Here is a 12,104-nt window from a genome sequence, read left to right on the forward strand (position 1 = left end):
GGCTCAGTGGCTCATGTCGCCTCGTCCGTTAGGTCGGAGGCTTGACGGGGTTGAGGGTTTGCCCGCTGATGCTGCTGCTGCTGCTGCTGCCGCTGCGGACGACGCGCAGGGATTGCAGGCAGGCGTCGACAGGGGGCGCCCCAGCCGCCCCTTCACAATAAAAGTCTCCGTGTCCGTCCAAAACAAGAAGGCAAGTCGGAGCCTTGCTCAACGCTGCATCTCGTCCCCAAAATAGATCTTATTTCGGGGAAAATGCCCCAAATCGTTGTTTTGTTTTTGTTTTTTTTTTTAATTTTTCCCGAAATGTTGAATTTCCGGTCACTCCGCTTGCCTCCCACACGCCAAAAAGCCGCATCCACTGGAAAATCTGAGTGCGAATGGATGTTCGTTTCTATGTGTCCTGCGATTGGGTGGGCAGCAGTTGAGGGGGTACGCCGCCTCCTACCCCGAAGACACGCGGGATAGCGACCCGGCTGAGCAGAACCGGATCCGCAAGATGTTTGAATGTTGAAGATACGTGGTTGAAAGGAAATTTATTGGACTTGATTTTCTTTTTGGGTTTCTTTGTAAAGACCGACGACGACAACAAAAATGCCAGTTTGCAAAATCTTCTATATCACAAAATTTCACATTCCAAAAATGTACGTGATAGACAACCCACTTGTTTTCCAGAATTTCACACATTTTTTTCCCCCAATGGACTTTCAGGCCAACACTGAAGACCAAATTCCAATTGGAGCACAAGCGTGGTCAGTCATCCGCGCATCCATCAATTTCCCGAGTCGCTTCGCGTCACCGGGCCGATCCTCGCCCACTTCAGGAGGGAGGCAGGTACGCCCTGAACCGTCCGTCAGCCCGACCGTTTGTACCTATGGACAATTTGTTGGTCTTCAAGCAACCTCGCGTGTTTATTTGGAGGGATGCGGAAGGAAAGCGGAGCACCTGGAGAAAAGCCATACAGGTGCAAGCTCCACACAGTTCTCGGATTTGAACCGGAATTTTGAGGCAAACACGTTAATCCGGCGGGTTGCCGTACTACCTGCTATGTGGAGTCAGTATGAAATGTCCCACTTTTTTTTTTCTTCTTAAATCTCATTTCATGTCACGTTTGGCAAAATGGTATTTTTATTTTTAGATTTCCTGTTTGATGGTGCTTTTTTGTGTTTGTTTAGATTTAACTTTTTAAGATTTTTCAGCTTACCGGAGAGGAGGGTCCGTCGGGAAGTCCAATCATTGTGAAGGTCACAGACCGGAAACGAGCGTGTAATTCCGAAGTGACGCCGCTTGAATGGAGACTCCCACAACAAACATGGCGGACGGTGAGTTCATTGTTGTTCATTTTCTTCGAAGTTGCTGCTGCTTCCGTTTAGTCCTTCTTTTTCCTCCTACTTTTACGCCGCTCTGCGAGCACAAAAGTCAGTTGACGAACGTCGCTGCAACCTGCTAAAACATGGGAAGCAAATGGCTGAATCAGATGCTAAGCTAACATGCTAGATGAAACTTGGTTGGGCACATTTCTGCAAGTATTAAAGAATGTTGACGCCGGGTTCTTGCGTCAAGCCTCTCTCTCTTCTAACTTGAAGTGTGCAGCGGCATAATCGACATCATGTTGATGCTCTCCACCATGTTTGGCTTGCAGAGCACACAGACGCGCAACACACCATGGAGCATTCCACTACTACCGTGAGTCATCTTCTTCATCATTTGCATTTTCCATTGATACAATGTTCCCATTAAGAATATATATGCATATATATATGCATATAAAACAGGATTAGTATTAGTTGAACTTTGTCTGCCAGGTGAAGCAAATGAGCACAGGTTGTCGTCGTTAACAATGCCGACCTGACTACTCGCAGTTGAAAACACAACAGAAGTTGCAACCTTAACAAGAACAACAATTGCTATTTTGCACAAAGAAAACAACTACAATAGTTATAATTGCAAGAATGAAGTTTGTGATGAAGTTGGAGCTTTTTCTTTTGTGTGTGTGTGTGTGCGCATGCTGTTGAGGTGCCTAACTCTTCCCTAATGACTTGACGCTCAAGAGAATTCTGGAATGGTGGAGTTTTCTGACACGCACAAAGGCCGTGGAAATGAACTCCTGGCCCGGTAACGGAAGTTAATCGTGGCCCGTGCTCACCTCACGAGCACGTGTTTTGGTATTCTGTAATGAATAAACTCCGCAAAAGGAATTTGAAATGATTGAACGGTTTAGTACCCGGCCCATCAATAGAAAAAGCACATGAAACACATTTCATGACCGACAAAGAATGTCAATCCACTTTACAAGCCATGTCTTGGGCGCGTCGTTAAAAAGGGTTAGTGATTAGCAGGCAAGCATTAAGGTTCTTTGTGGATGCAGACTCCTCAAACACACGCACGCACGCACTCACTCATCATTATTTGTCGCCGCGCAGGCGTCGGAGAACCCGCACGCAGAGTTCGGCCTGACCGACAGCATCCAGGTAACGTGCCCGCGCGCGACTGCGACTGGCCCCGCACGCGCGCAAATTCCCAGCATGCTTTGCTTGCAATCTTGCCAGCGCACGCTGGAGCAGGAGAAGACGTCCGGCAAGCAAAAAGTGGACCTGCAGGCGCTGCCCACGCGCGCCTACCTCGACCAGACCGTCGTGCCCATCCTGCTGCAAGGCCTCGCCGTGCTCGCCAAGGAGAGGTCAGAGGTCACCTTTGCGTCACAACACCAGTCCCGCCATCACTCTGCGGTGACGGGTTTTCACGTGGAGGGGCCGGGCGGCACCTGCCGGAGGACTTTTTGCGCAGCCTTCTTATTCTTGAATTCTTTCTTTAGGTGTGTCTTGCAAATGACGACTTTACCTCCCTTGTTCCTTTCAGACCTCTGAACCCCATTGAGTACCTGGCAGCATTTCTCCTCAAGAACAAGTCGCAGTTTGACGAACGAAATTGAAGCCTTTTCACTTTTGTCAATAAAATGTCTCACACACGTTCACCTCGTACCAAGAGTCCTCTTTTATTGGCCGGGATGTCACAACATACAGACGTGCTTCTCAGGCCCCGCCCCCTGACACTCATTCCCTGCCATCTGGCTTGGGATGTTTCCATTGGCAAGGGCAATCTGCCCGTATTTTTAGTTTGTGATTCCATTTTGATTTTTTCAAGTTGGGATCTGATCTGAATTGAATTCCTTAGGTTGCAATTGAAATCTGATTCTTTTAAGTTTGAGTTCAATCTTTACATCACTGGCATTTGATTTAGATTGTTCAGTGATTCAAACTGGTTTCAAATCCAATTCCCCGGGTCTTGAAGGGCCGTCCAACAGCTCTTAAAAGACTTGTCATTCCGGGGAGCTTCCGTGAAATCGGGTAAACTGCGTGAGCGTCTTTTGAAAAAGAGCTTTTTGAGGTCAAAGCGTGGTCATTTACTTGAGCCATCAGATGTAAAACTGATGCGCGGCCAGCCGGTCCATGAAGGGCTGCACCAGAAAGTCCGTGGAGAAGTAGAAGATGAGACCGAAGGTGATCGAGATGGGCAATGCCGGCAGCGCCTTCTTGAAGATTGCCAGCAGTAGCAGTGTCATGCACAGACCCTAAAAGCAAAAACGAATGATTTTGGCTTCAGCAAAAAGAATGAAAAGAAATATCCAAAACGTTCAGCAATTCCAGAGTAGAGAGGAGAATATTCCCTTTAACGGTGAAGGAAACGTGTTGACCGGTGCCAGTTGTGTGCTAAATACAGTAGATGGAGAGACTACTTTGAGAAGTGGATGAATGAAGAAAATGAGAGAGAAGGAAGAGTAGAAGATGAGCAAGGGGGAAGTTAGAAAGGCACGACAAAAGATGCAAAATGGAAAGGCAGTCGGTCCAGATGGCACTCCTGTGGAGGTACATACGCAAGCGTCGAGGAGAGGCGCTTGTGGAGTTTTTCCCCAAATTGTTCCGATAGAATACTAGTGCCTGAAGAACAGGGGCAAAGTGTGCAAGTTGCCCTTTTTTTTTAAGAGCAAAAGTTGTGTGCGGAGCAAAGGCAACTCGAGACAAATCAAGTTGATGAGCCACACAATCAAGTTATATAAAACACTGGTAGAGGCGAGACTGCGGACAAAAGTGTTTGCGTCAAACATGATAATCGGGGGCAGTTTTCTCGAGGTTCCACTGGGTAACATGTACCATTTGTAAAGTTTTGAAATTTCTCATTCTGTTTTCTTAGGTTGCAATTAAATTAAAGTCATTCAAATAAAAATCGGTGACAACGGGCAGCCTTGGCGGAGCCCAACTCTCACCGGAAACGAGTCCCACTTATTGCCGGCTACGCGGACCAAACTACTGATAATGGTCATACAGGGATCGATCAATTGATTATTTAGGTTGCAATTTCAATTGAGCATAAAATACAATATACAAGACCACATTTGAGATCTGCGTTTTGTTTTGTGCAGTTAAATTAACCCTAACGATTGCGATCTTACGATCAAGATGGCAACAAAGCAGGCGATGGTGGTGTTCCAGTCGCCTCCGCTGGCTGAGGCTTTGCCCACCAGGACGCTGTAAAAGATGAAGTCGCCGAGGCCCAGCTTCACGCCTCCTGTGGCAACACATACGACAGCACGTGTCACGCCACGCGTTCCGATACGCTTCCCGACAACTATGACATGCGCCGCGACACGTCACCAAGTGCGTCACATTACACGTCATGAAACGTGGTACAACACGACACTTGCTTCACAAACATCATAACCTGACACAATTCGCACGTATCACGACATGCTTCGTAACGTGCGGCAACACCTGTCACGAGATGTACCGCTACACATCTATACATGTCCAAGTGTCATGACGCGTGACACGGGCGAAGGAAGGCAGACGATTGGTGACACTCACGCTCCTCCTGCTCTCCCTCCAGCGAGTGGCGTCTCTCATCCTCCTCCTCCACCTCCTCCTCGCTTGGCTCTGCCTCCTCCTCGTCTGTCATACGCAGCAACGGTTCGCGATAAATTGCAATGGTTTGGCGCAAGAGTTTTCCGTGAACGCCCACCTCTCTGACGTCGTGGCTCGCTGTCCGCGGGGCTCGCCATCCCCACCGTCCACGCCACGGCGGCTGCACGCACACCAAGAATGCTCGTCAACAACTTTGGTCACGTGCCGACCGCTCGCTGACACGAGGTCAGGGGTTCTCAAACCTTTGACGCTGTAGCGCCTCAGAAACAAAAGGGGTTAGCTCTCGGAGTTACACCACGCTGAGCGACTTTATCAGACAGTTGCTCAGAGGCCTACGTGTTAATTAAAAAAAAAAAAAAAAAGTCTAAAATGTGCATTGAAAAGGCAAAGTAACATGACACACTTTGAATATTAACACAGCTGAGATGTAGAAACATTTCTCTGGCCTGTTCGCGGAGGATGCAGGATTTTTTAATTTTTTAAGTACATGAATAACTGAATCGAACAGAACCAACTGAACATGCAAAGAAAAGAAAGCGGGAAAAGAGGTTGTTGATCTTATGAGAAATAACGTACACCTCGCAAATGACCGCGCTGGCGAGTACTCACACGAGTAGATGAGGGCGGGGAAAATGGGCTCGTTGCGTTCTTGCGCCGTCTCCACCAGCACCCTCAGGGGACCCTTCGGACTCAGGACGGCCACCAAGTCTGCGGAAAACAGAGGCCTCGTTAGCGTAGCACGGCGGCGGAGCACGGCGGCGTTTGCTCACCGTAGACGGATATTGCTCCCAGGATGACCCACGCCGACCACTCGGGCAGGTACTTGATGAAGACCAGCGCCATAAGCGCGCTGATGGCGATGAGGTAGGCCTGTTGCAGCGGCAGCGGACCCTTCCAGTGGACGCACGCCATGCCCACTGCGCCAAAGTTCCAGATCAGCATGCCCGCCGTCGGGTAGTCCATCGCCACGTTGTACGTCTTGAACACCTCGCTGACGCCACGAGGAGCACGTGCAGTGTTGTAAGGTACCAAAATGTGGCGGCGTGGCAACAACGTGAAGACAGCCACTCACATTTGAAAAATCTACGGCTGCGGTCCAACAGTCATGCCCGCAGATATAAAGTTGCGGGTGTGACTAGGGATGGAATCTCAAGACCTTAAAATAACTTACTGAGCTGATACAGCCGAGAATGGAGTTGCTACCTAATACCGTAGTCAGAATTTATCGACACTGCAAAGACTGAGACAGACATTTTTCAAGAGGTCAATAGATATGCAATTTCAAACCGAAATATTGATATCATCAGATCATTTTATTTCACCATGATGTCTTCTAATCTAGCGTCATTTACGTCGCTATCTATTGTCAATCCATTGGTGAAAGCTTGCTACTGCAGTAGATGATCTAGATGTTCCTAAAGCACGGAGAGGGGAAAAGTTTTCAACGCGTACCACGGGAGAAAACGAGCGCTCGCATTTCGACGTGTGGACAGACCGGTCCAACGTTAGAACTTAGATCAAGTCAAAGTACATCACAATCTCATTGTCATTCCGGAAACATTAGCCGTGTCATATCCCAGAAATGTTTTCAGTCTAAGTGAATTTCCTTTGGCACGGCTCATGATGTTGACGACTTTGGACGTAAACGTACGTGAAGGAGCACTTTTGAAAGTCTGCACGCGCGCCTGTCAGATGGCCGTGCCTGTTAAGAGCCTCTTCTTCAGTTTGCAATTTGCTCGGCTTGCAAGTCAATTCAATTTGGTTTCGATGACTTCTTACTTCTCACAAAGTAAATCACAACCCAAAGAATGCAATTGTTGATTCGACACACAAGTGTCACTGAATGCTGATGACTGCGAAGCCCCGTCGGCAATGGCTCCTTTGTGAGGCCCCTCCATCTGCTGGTCGGGAACTTTCTCACCTGAGATACATGAAGCTGAACCAGAAAAGCAGCATCAGCGAGGACAGGATGAGCCAACCGTGGATGAACTGAGGACAAAAAGCAGAGCGGCGTAAGGGCAAAGACGACGGCGGACGGCCGGCAAAGGCGGGAGGACCTTATAGCAGCGGTATTTGTAGAGGAACACCAGGAAGACTGTCATCACCACGATGACGCCGATCATGATGACCGTGTTCAGGACCGAGTTGAGGAGGCGGCGACCCACCGACGACGTATTCTCCGTGAATGGCGTGTAAATCCTTAGAGTGAGAGTGGAGCAGGGGTAAGCGGCGGGACGAACGCGGGGGCGGCCGGCCGGGCAGGCAGGCTGCGGCTCACAGCTGCTGATCCGTCTTCTCGCTGTAGAAGTCGACCGACTTGATGGTGGCCACCACCACCAGCATGCACAGCGTGACGGGGATGAAGAGCATGATGACGTGCTTGGCGCCGTACTTGAGGGTCAGCTCGTCGTCATCTGGCTCCGAAGCACGGGCCGCCGCCGCCGCCGGGTCCCCGCTGCGCTGTTGGGGCGACGGGGGCCGTTAAGTCGACCGCTCTAGCAGAGAGGATGCCCGACTAGTCTTCCGATAGTCGGTCCCTTCTACTTGCATTGGGGGTAAAATGACCCCCAAAAGTGGAGACTGTACTCCAGGAAGAGCTAATGCTAAACTTTGGCTCAGCTCAATGTCTCGTATCGCAAAGTCACGAGAAATCGCCGTGGTGTGACGGCTACAAAGCACGCTTGGCGCAAAGGGCCAAACCGCCGCCCGTGTCGGCAGTAACGACCAACCTTGACCGGTCGGTACATGCCAAGTCATGAGAGACGACATCGAAGGCTCATTTTCACAGACGCGTAAACTCACCGACTCACAGCATTTTCATCAAGTTCTCGGTCTTTACCATGATGCATTTTTGTTCTAACTTCGACCAATATACTCAGTATCTCTGCTCTGGACGTGTCCAAACTATCAAAGTCGCCTCTCTCCAACTTTGGCTGCCCTCTAATGAGCTCATTTCCAATCCGATCCAAGCTGCTCACTCCTGGAGAGAACATAAACATCTTCATTTTTACCACTTGCAGCTCTGCTTCCTGTTGTCGCTCCAGTGCCACTGTCCAGAGAGAGTAGTCCCTATGGTCTATAGTCAGTGGTGGTGAGCGCTACGGGGGGATAATAATGGGGGTAAAGGAGAGAGGAGGTTGAGCGTCGTGACTGCCTGGTGGAAGAAACTGTCTTTGAGCCTGCTGGTTTTGGCGCGATGATGCCCATTGGCCAACAGATGCATCAATTCAGAGGACGGTCAAGTATTGTGATGCATCAATTCATCGATATTTTTGCCAACCCTCTATGCAAGCTACAACTAGAGGAATTTGATCACATCAACAGCACTGCTCGTAGAAAGCGGTCATCAACTCGTGCAGTTTTGCCTCACTAGTAGCAGCTATTCGGACCACTAGCGAGGACAAAGGTTGGACGGACTTTGTACCGGATACGGAAGCTCAACTTTTACCCTTCCGGATGAGCGCTGGACGGACGCGTCATCCGGCCGGTACGACGGCACGGCCGGATTCTCCGATTGGACGAGCGCAGTCCGCTCCGTGTAGGCGTCGTCCTCGCTGTCGGACGCAATCATAGCCGCGTTCCAGATTCTGCCTGAAAACAGCAAAAGCGAAAGCGCCCACGTAGGGCCGCTGCGTCACTCATTGTAGAGGCTGGAATGTGATACCGGAGCTTCAGGTACGCTCTGGCGGTCACCCAACACGGCAACATCAGTACAAACAACAACACTGACATCCCATAATCCATCTCTGAAGAAGTTTAAGTGGAGCAGATATTTTTGGTTGTAACCTTGGCCTGACCACGTCAACCAACTCCTGATCTTTTCCTGTCATAGTCCCAACATTCAAAGTCCCCACCCTCAGAGGGTGGCTTCGTACTTTCCTCGTCTCTTTGTGCCGAAGAATCCGCTTTCCTCCTCTTCTTCGTCTTGGACCCACAGTAGCTGAATTTCAACCGACACCCCGCAGAACCAAGGCCACGACCGATCCTGGATAGGGGTCCTTATATGAACGCTCTTATTTGTTTGACAATGTTTTTAAGGCAGATGCCCAACCATGTTGTGCATTTACCCAGGCTCGGAACCGGCCTGCAGTTCGCGCTGGCTTGTGCCCCCCGTGAGCCTGCATTACAAATGAAATGAATGAAAATAATAGCGTATATCTGAAGCCACTGCCATAGCTAGTTATAGAGCACCAACAACTATTTTGATCTAGAAAGCATTTCATTTTTTTATTCCGAGAAAAGAAAAATGGCTGAGTTTGCGGACGAGTGGGCCCAAAATCCAAATTGCACGGGCTGGGCAGAGGTGAGACTCATCTTTAAATGATCAATAAATGACAGTATTTGTTTTGCTTTTATTTCCTCGTTTCATCCTTTTCATCTCAGCTTGCGGTTGATCTATCAGGATCAAAAAACATTTGGAAGTGATGAATCAATGCAATTTATTTCCTGAAGGTTAAAACATCTCGATCGTTCAAATGAACTGTCCTACGGGTGAGAAAAGCACCTCCTCCGCAAAAAACGATCACGGCACGGAAAGGCCAAATGGCACCTCACCGTCACCTCCAGCGTTTTCCGTGTTTTCTGTGTTTTTCCTTCATGTTGCTCAGTAACTGCTTTTGAAATTAGGGTGGTTTTTTTCGAGTATTATTTCGAGCATTCACTGCGTCTGTTGTCACATGAGAGCCAAGCCAACCACTGGAGACAAATTTTATGTGTGGTGTTTACATACTTGGCCAAGAACGATCAAGATGATACAATACACAAAAATACACAGAGAATAAACACCGGTGACAGACACTTTCAAACTGCTTTGTACTCACATTATTAAAAAGGAGTCCCTTTTTTAAAATTAATCAAATTTCCAGGAAGTATGCATTGGACCAGATAGGTCAGAATTTCATTATGAGTCATTATGTTTTGAAAGGTTTGGATGGAAGACATTTAGATAAGTAGTTAAAGCGCATTTAGTTGAATTACTCTCAAATACAATGATTATATACACACACACACACACACACACACATCAACCTCTTTCAGTGGTCTTGACAGCTTTTAGGCGCATAAGCCAAAAAAACTGTAATGAAAGATTGCTCTCCAAAGATAGCGGGATCACTTAAAAAACTGAAGCGCACGAATGCCAACCTACAGGAATAACTTTTTGAAATTAGAATGTGGGCCTTTTTTGGTTCCCCGCCTCAAGTACATATGCAAAAATCCCGCTCACGCCTTCACTCTGATTGCTACAACGATGATCTTACAATGACCAATTTAGATATATTTCAAACTTATTGAAGACGAGACAACGTAATGTACAACAAGCTAACCCTACGGTGTATAAGGGGCGACACGGTGGAGAATCCCATTGAGCGCATCTGCCGTCCCGGGTTCAAATCCGGGAGTGTCAACTTTGGAATTTTCTCGAGGTACGGCGCTTTCCTTCCAAATGTCAGAAAGATGCACGATAGGTTCATTGCAGATTGAATATTCCAGAAATGTGAAAGTGTGCACCAATGCTTGTCTGTATGTGCCGGCAAGCAGTTGTGAGTGTAAACCGCATCATCTCCATCACGACCGACCGCACTGAACGATTCCAAAAGTGACGGAAGGGATTTCCCACCTATGGGAAGTACTCGATGACGTGGTGCAAAAGTGATGAGAAGAGGTGACGGGATTTAGTAACACGCCGAGCCAGACCCTCCCATTCTCCCAAGAAAGGGCGCGGTTGAAGTCTCAGGAGCCTTCGACGATGTGACCCGATTGGGGTCATTTTCATACACGTCATGTGATCAAAAACTTCCCTTTCGTCGCGCGAAGTTGCCAGCGCAAATCTGCTTCGAGTGACGTCATTATTCCAGTCGACTCAACGACGACACCTTTTTTTTTCATCTTTGCAAATGTCGGAAAGGCTTCAAATGGAGCAAGAATGTTCCAAGCGTACCTGATTTGTTCCACAAAGTGACGACGTGCAGCAAATAGCGCTCACGACCCGGAAGCTACAATCCGGAAGTCTGCAGCTGGTCAGGTGATCCAAGCCACGTGACCAACGTGACGTCACGGCGTCGCGTCTTCCGACGGCGTCTCGTTTGAGTGGAAAAAAAAGCCACCAATTTCATAAAGCACAAGAAGAGACACAATATCACATCCTGAAGGAATACTCCACGACATGAAGACACACATTTCATGATTTTGATATGCTGAACTGTATTTCTTCCGGGGAGTTGGTTTTTGCTTTTCTGTTTTGTCATACGGAGAGGCAGTTATGAGAACGTGTTATGCATATAGTTTGTGACCATGTATCTGAAATCTTCTTGGTTTCCTTTGGGCTTGTCCCGCCGGGTGTCGCCCTTTTCCCTTTTCCATGTCAGCCGATCTCCCGCATCTTCTTCTCCAACCCCAGTTGCCCTCATATCATCCCTCACGACCTCCGTCGACCTCCTCTTTGGTCTCCCTCCCTCTGACGTATTGGTAGAAGGGGTTCTACCAATCTACCCACTGTCTCTCCTCTGAATGTGTCCACAAAAAAAAAAAAAAAAAAAAAAAAATTGAAGTTCGGTCTCTTGAACTTTGTCTCCTTGGCTGTCCTCCTGATGAGCTCACGAGGCACTTGTTTCTTTTCATGGTTATTCTGCTTTTTGACTTCCTGCGCGTGGGAGACGGTGATCGGTTTGCGTGTTTCACCTGCCAACAGGTGGCAGGCAGTGGCTTGTATGCTGCTGTATGATGAAGGAAAAGAAGAAAAGCGAGAGCCTGCGAAAGGAAGGCTAACGTGGCTAGTGCTGCTGTGTATACCTGCAAGGGGTTGTTTTCCAGAGATTTTCTGCTTTGAAGGCAATAAAGTAACGTTTTCCCCACACCACCTGAGACGTGTGTAGTGAGTGGTGTGACACTCGTTTCCATTTTTCCCCCAATCTGCTCACTGTTAGCGTGAACATTGTCTTCATTTGCTATATTTCCTATTAACAGAAACGTCTCTTCTTCTTTGTTCTTGTTGCTCGTTCTGAATGTCGGACCAGGGTAGCACCGACTGCCAGAGAAAAATTCGTTGTGTGTTTTTTTTAAAGCTGAGTCTGATTGGAGGCTTCCTGTCATCTCTTCAGCCGTCGGTCCGTGCCTTTGTAACCCATCCGACATCCTGGCGGACTCCTCTGTCACATGAAACGCCCGACACCTTCCTCCCACCATTTCAAC

The 12,104-nt window shown here is 48.3% G+C and overlaps 2 protein-coding genes across 7 annotated transcripts; one reads left to right on the forward strand and one right to left on the reverse strand.

Moving 5' to 3' along the window:
* The first annotated feature begins 13 nt into the window (after positions 1-13).
* Positions 14-2,971, forward strand: dpy30 (dpy-30 histone methyltransferase complex regulatory subunit). Of its 5 annotated transcripts, XM_061828954.1 has the most exons (7): positions 14-190; positions 709-831; positions 896-961; positions 1,197-1,319; positions 1,640-1,683; positions 2,421-2,468; positions 2,547-2,594. In XM_061828954.1, exons 1-6 carry the CDS (start codon positions 14-16, stop codon positions 2,452-2,454), a joined length of 567 nt encoding a protein of 188 aa, XP_061684938.1. In that variant the 3' UTR covers positions 2,455-2,468; positions 2,547-2,594. The 5 variants fall into 5 exon arrangements, with proteins under 5 accessions (XP_061684938.1, XP_061684939.1, XP_061684941.1 ...); XM_061828955.1 differs by lacking the exon at positions 896-961; XM_061828957.1 differs by lacking the exons at positions 709-831; positions 896-961 and adding an exon at positions 2,857-2,971 and having other exon boundaries at positions 50-190; positions 2,547-2,677.
* psen2 (presenilin 2) lies at positions 2,968-11,008 on the reverse strand. 2 transcript variants are annotated; one of them, XM_061828947.1, is made up of 11 exons: positions 10,855-11,008; positions 8,365-8,507; positions 7,195-7,376; positions 6,974-7,115; positions 6,838-6,905; positions 5,687-5,907; positions 5,526-5,624; positions 5,014-5,076; positions 4,860-4,943; positions 4,448-4,563; positions 2,968-3,568 (listed from the first exon to the last, which is right to left on the reverse strand). In XM_061828947.1, exons 2-11 carry the CDS (start codon positions 8,485-8,487, stop codon positions 3,413-3,415), a joined length of 1,254 nt encoding a protein of 417 aa, XP_061684931.1. In that variant the 5' UTR covers positions 8,488-8,507; positions 10,855-11,008; the 3' UTR covers positions 2,968-3,412. The 2 variants fall into 2 exon arrangements, with proteins under 2 accessions (XP_061684931.1, XP_061684932.1); XM_061828948.1 differs by lacking the exon at positions 8,365-8,507 and having other exon boundaries at positions 10,855-10,993.
* Between the last annotated feature and the right edge of the window lie 1,096 nt (positions 11,009-12,104).

This window comes from Syngnathoides biaculeatus, chromosome 9 (assembly GCF_019802595.1).
Source record: "Syngnathoides biaculeatus isolate LvHL_M chromosome 9, ASM1980259v1, whole genome shotgun sequence".
NCBI classification, from domain to species: Eukaryota; Metazoa; Chordata; class Actinopteri; order Syngnathiformes; family Syngnathidae; genus Syngnathoides; species Syngnathoides biaculeatus.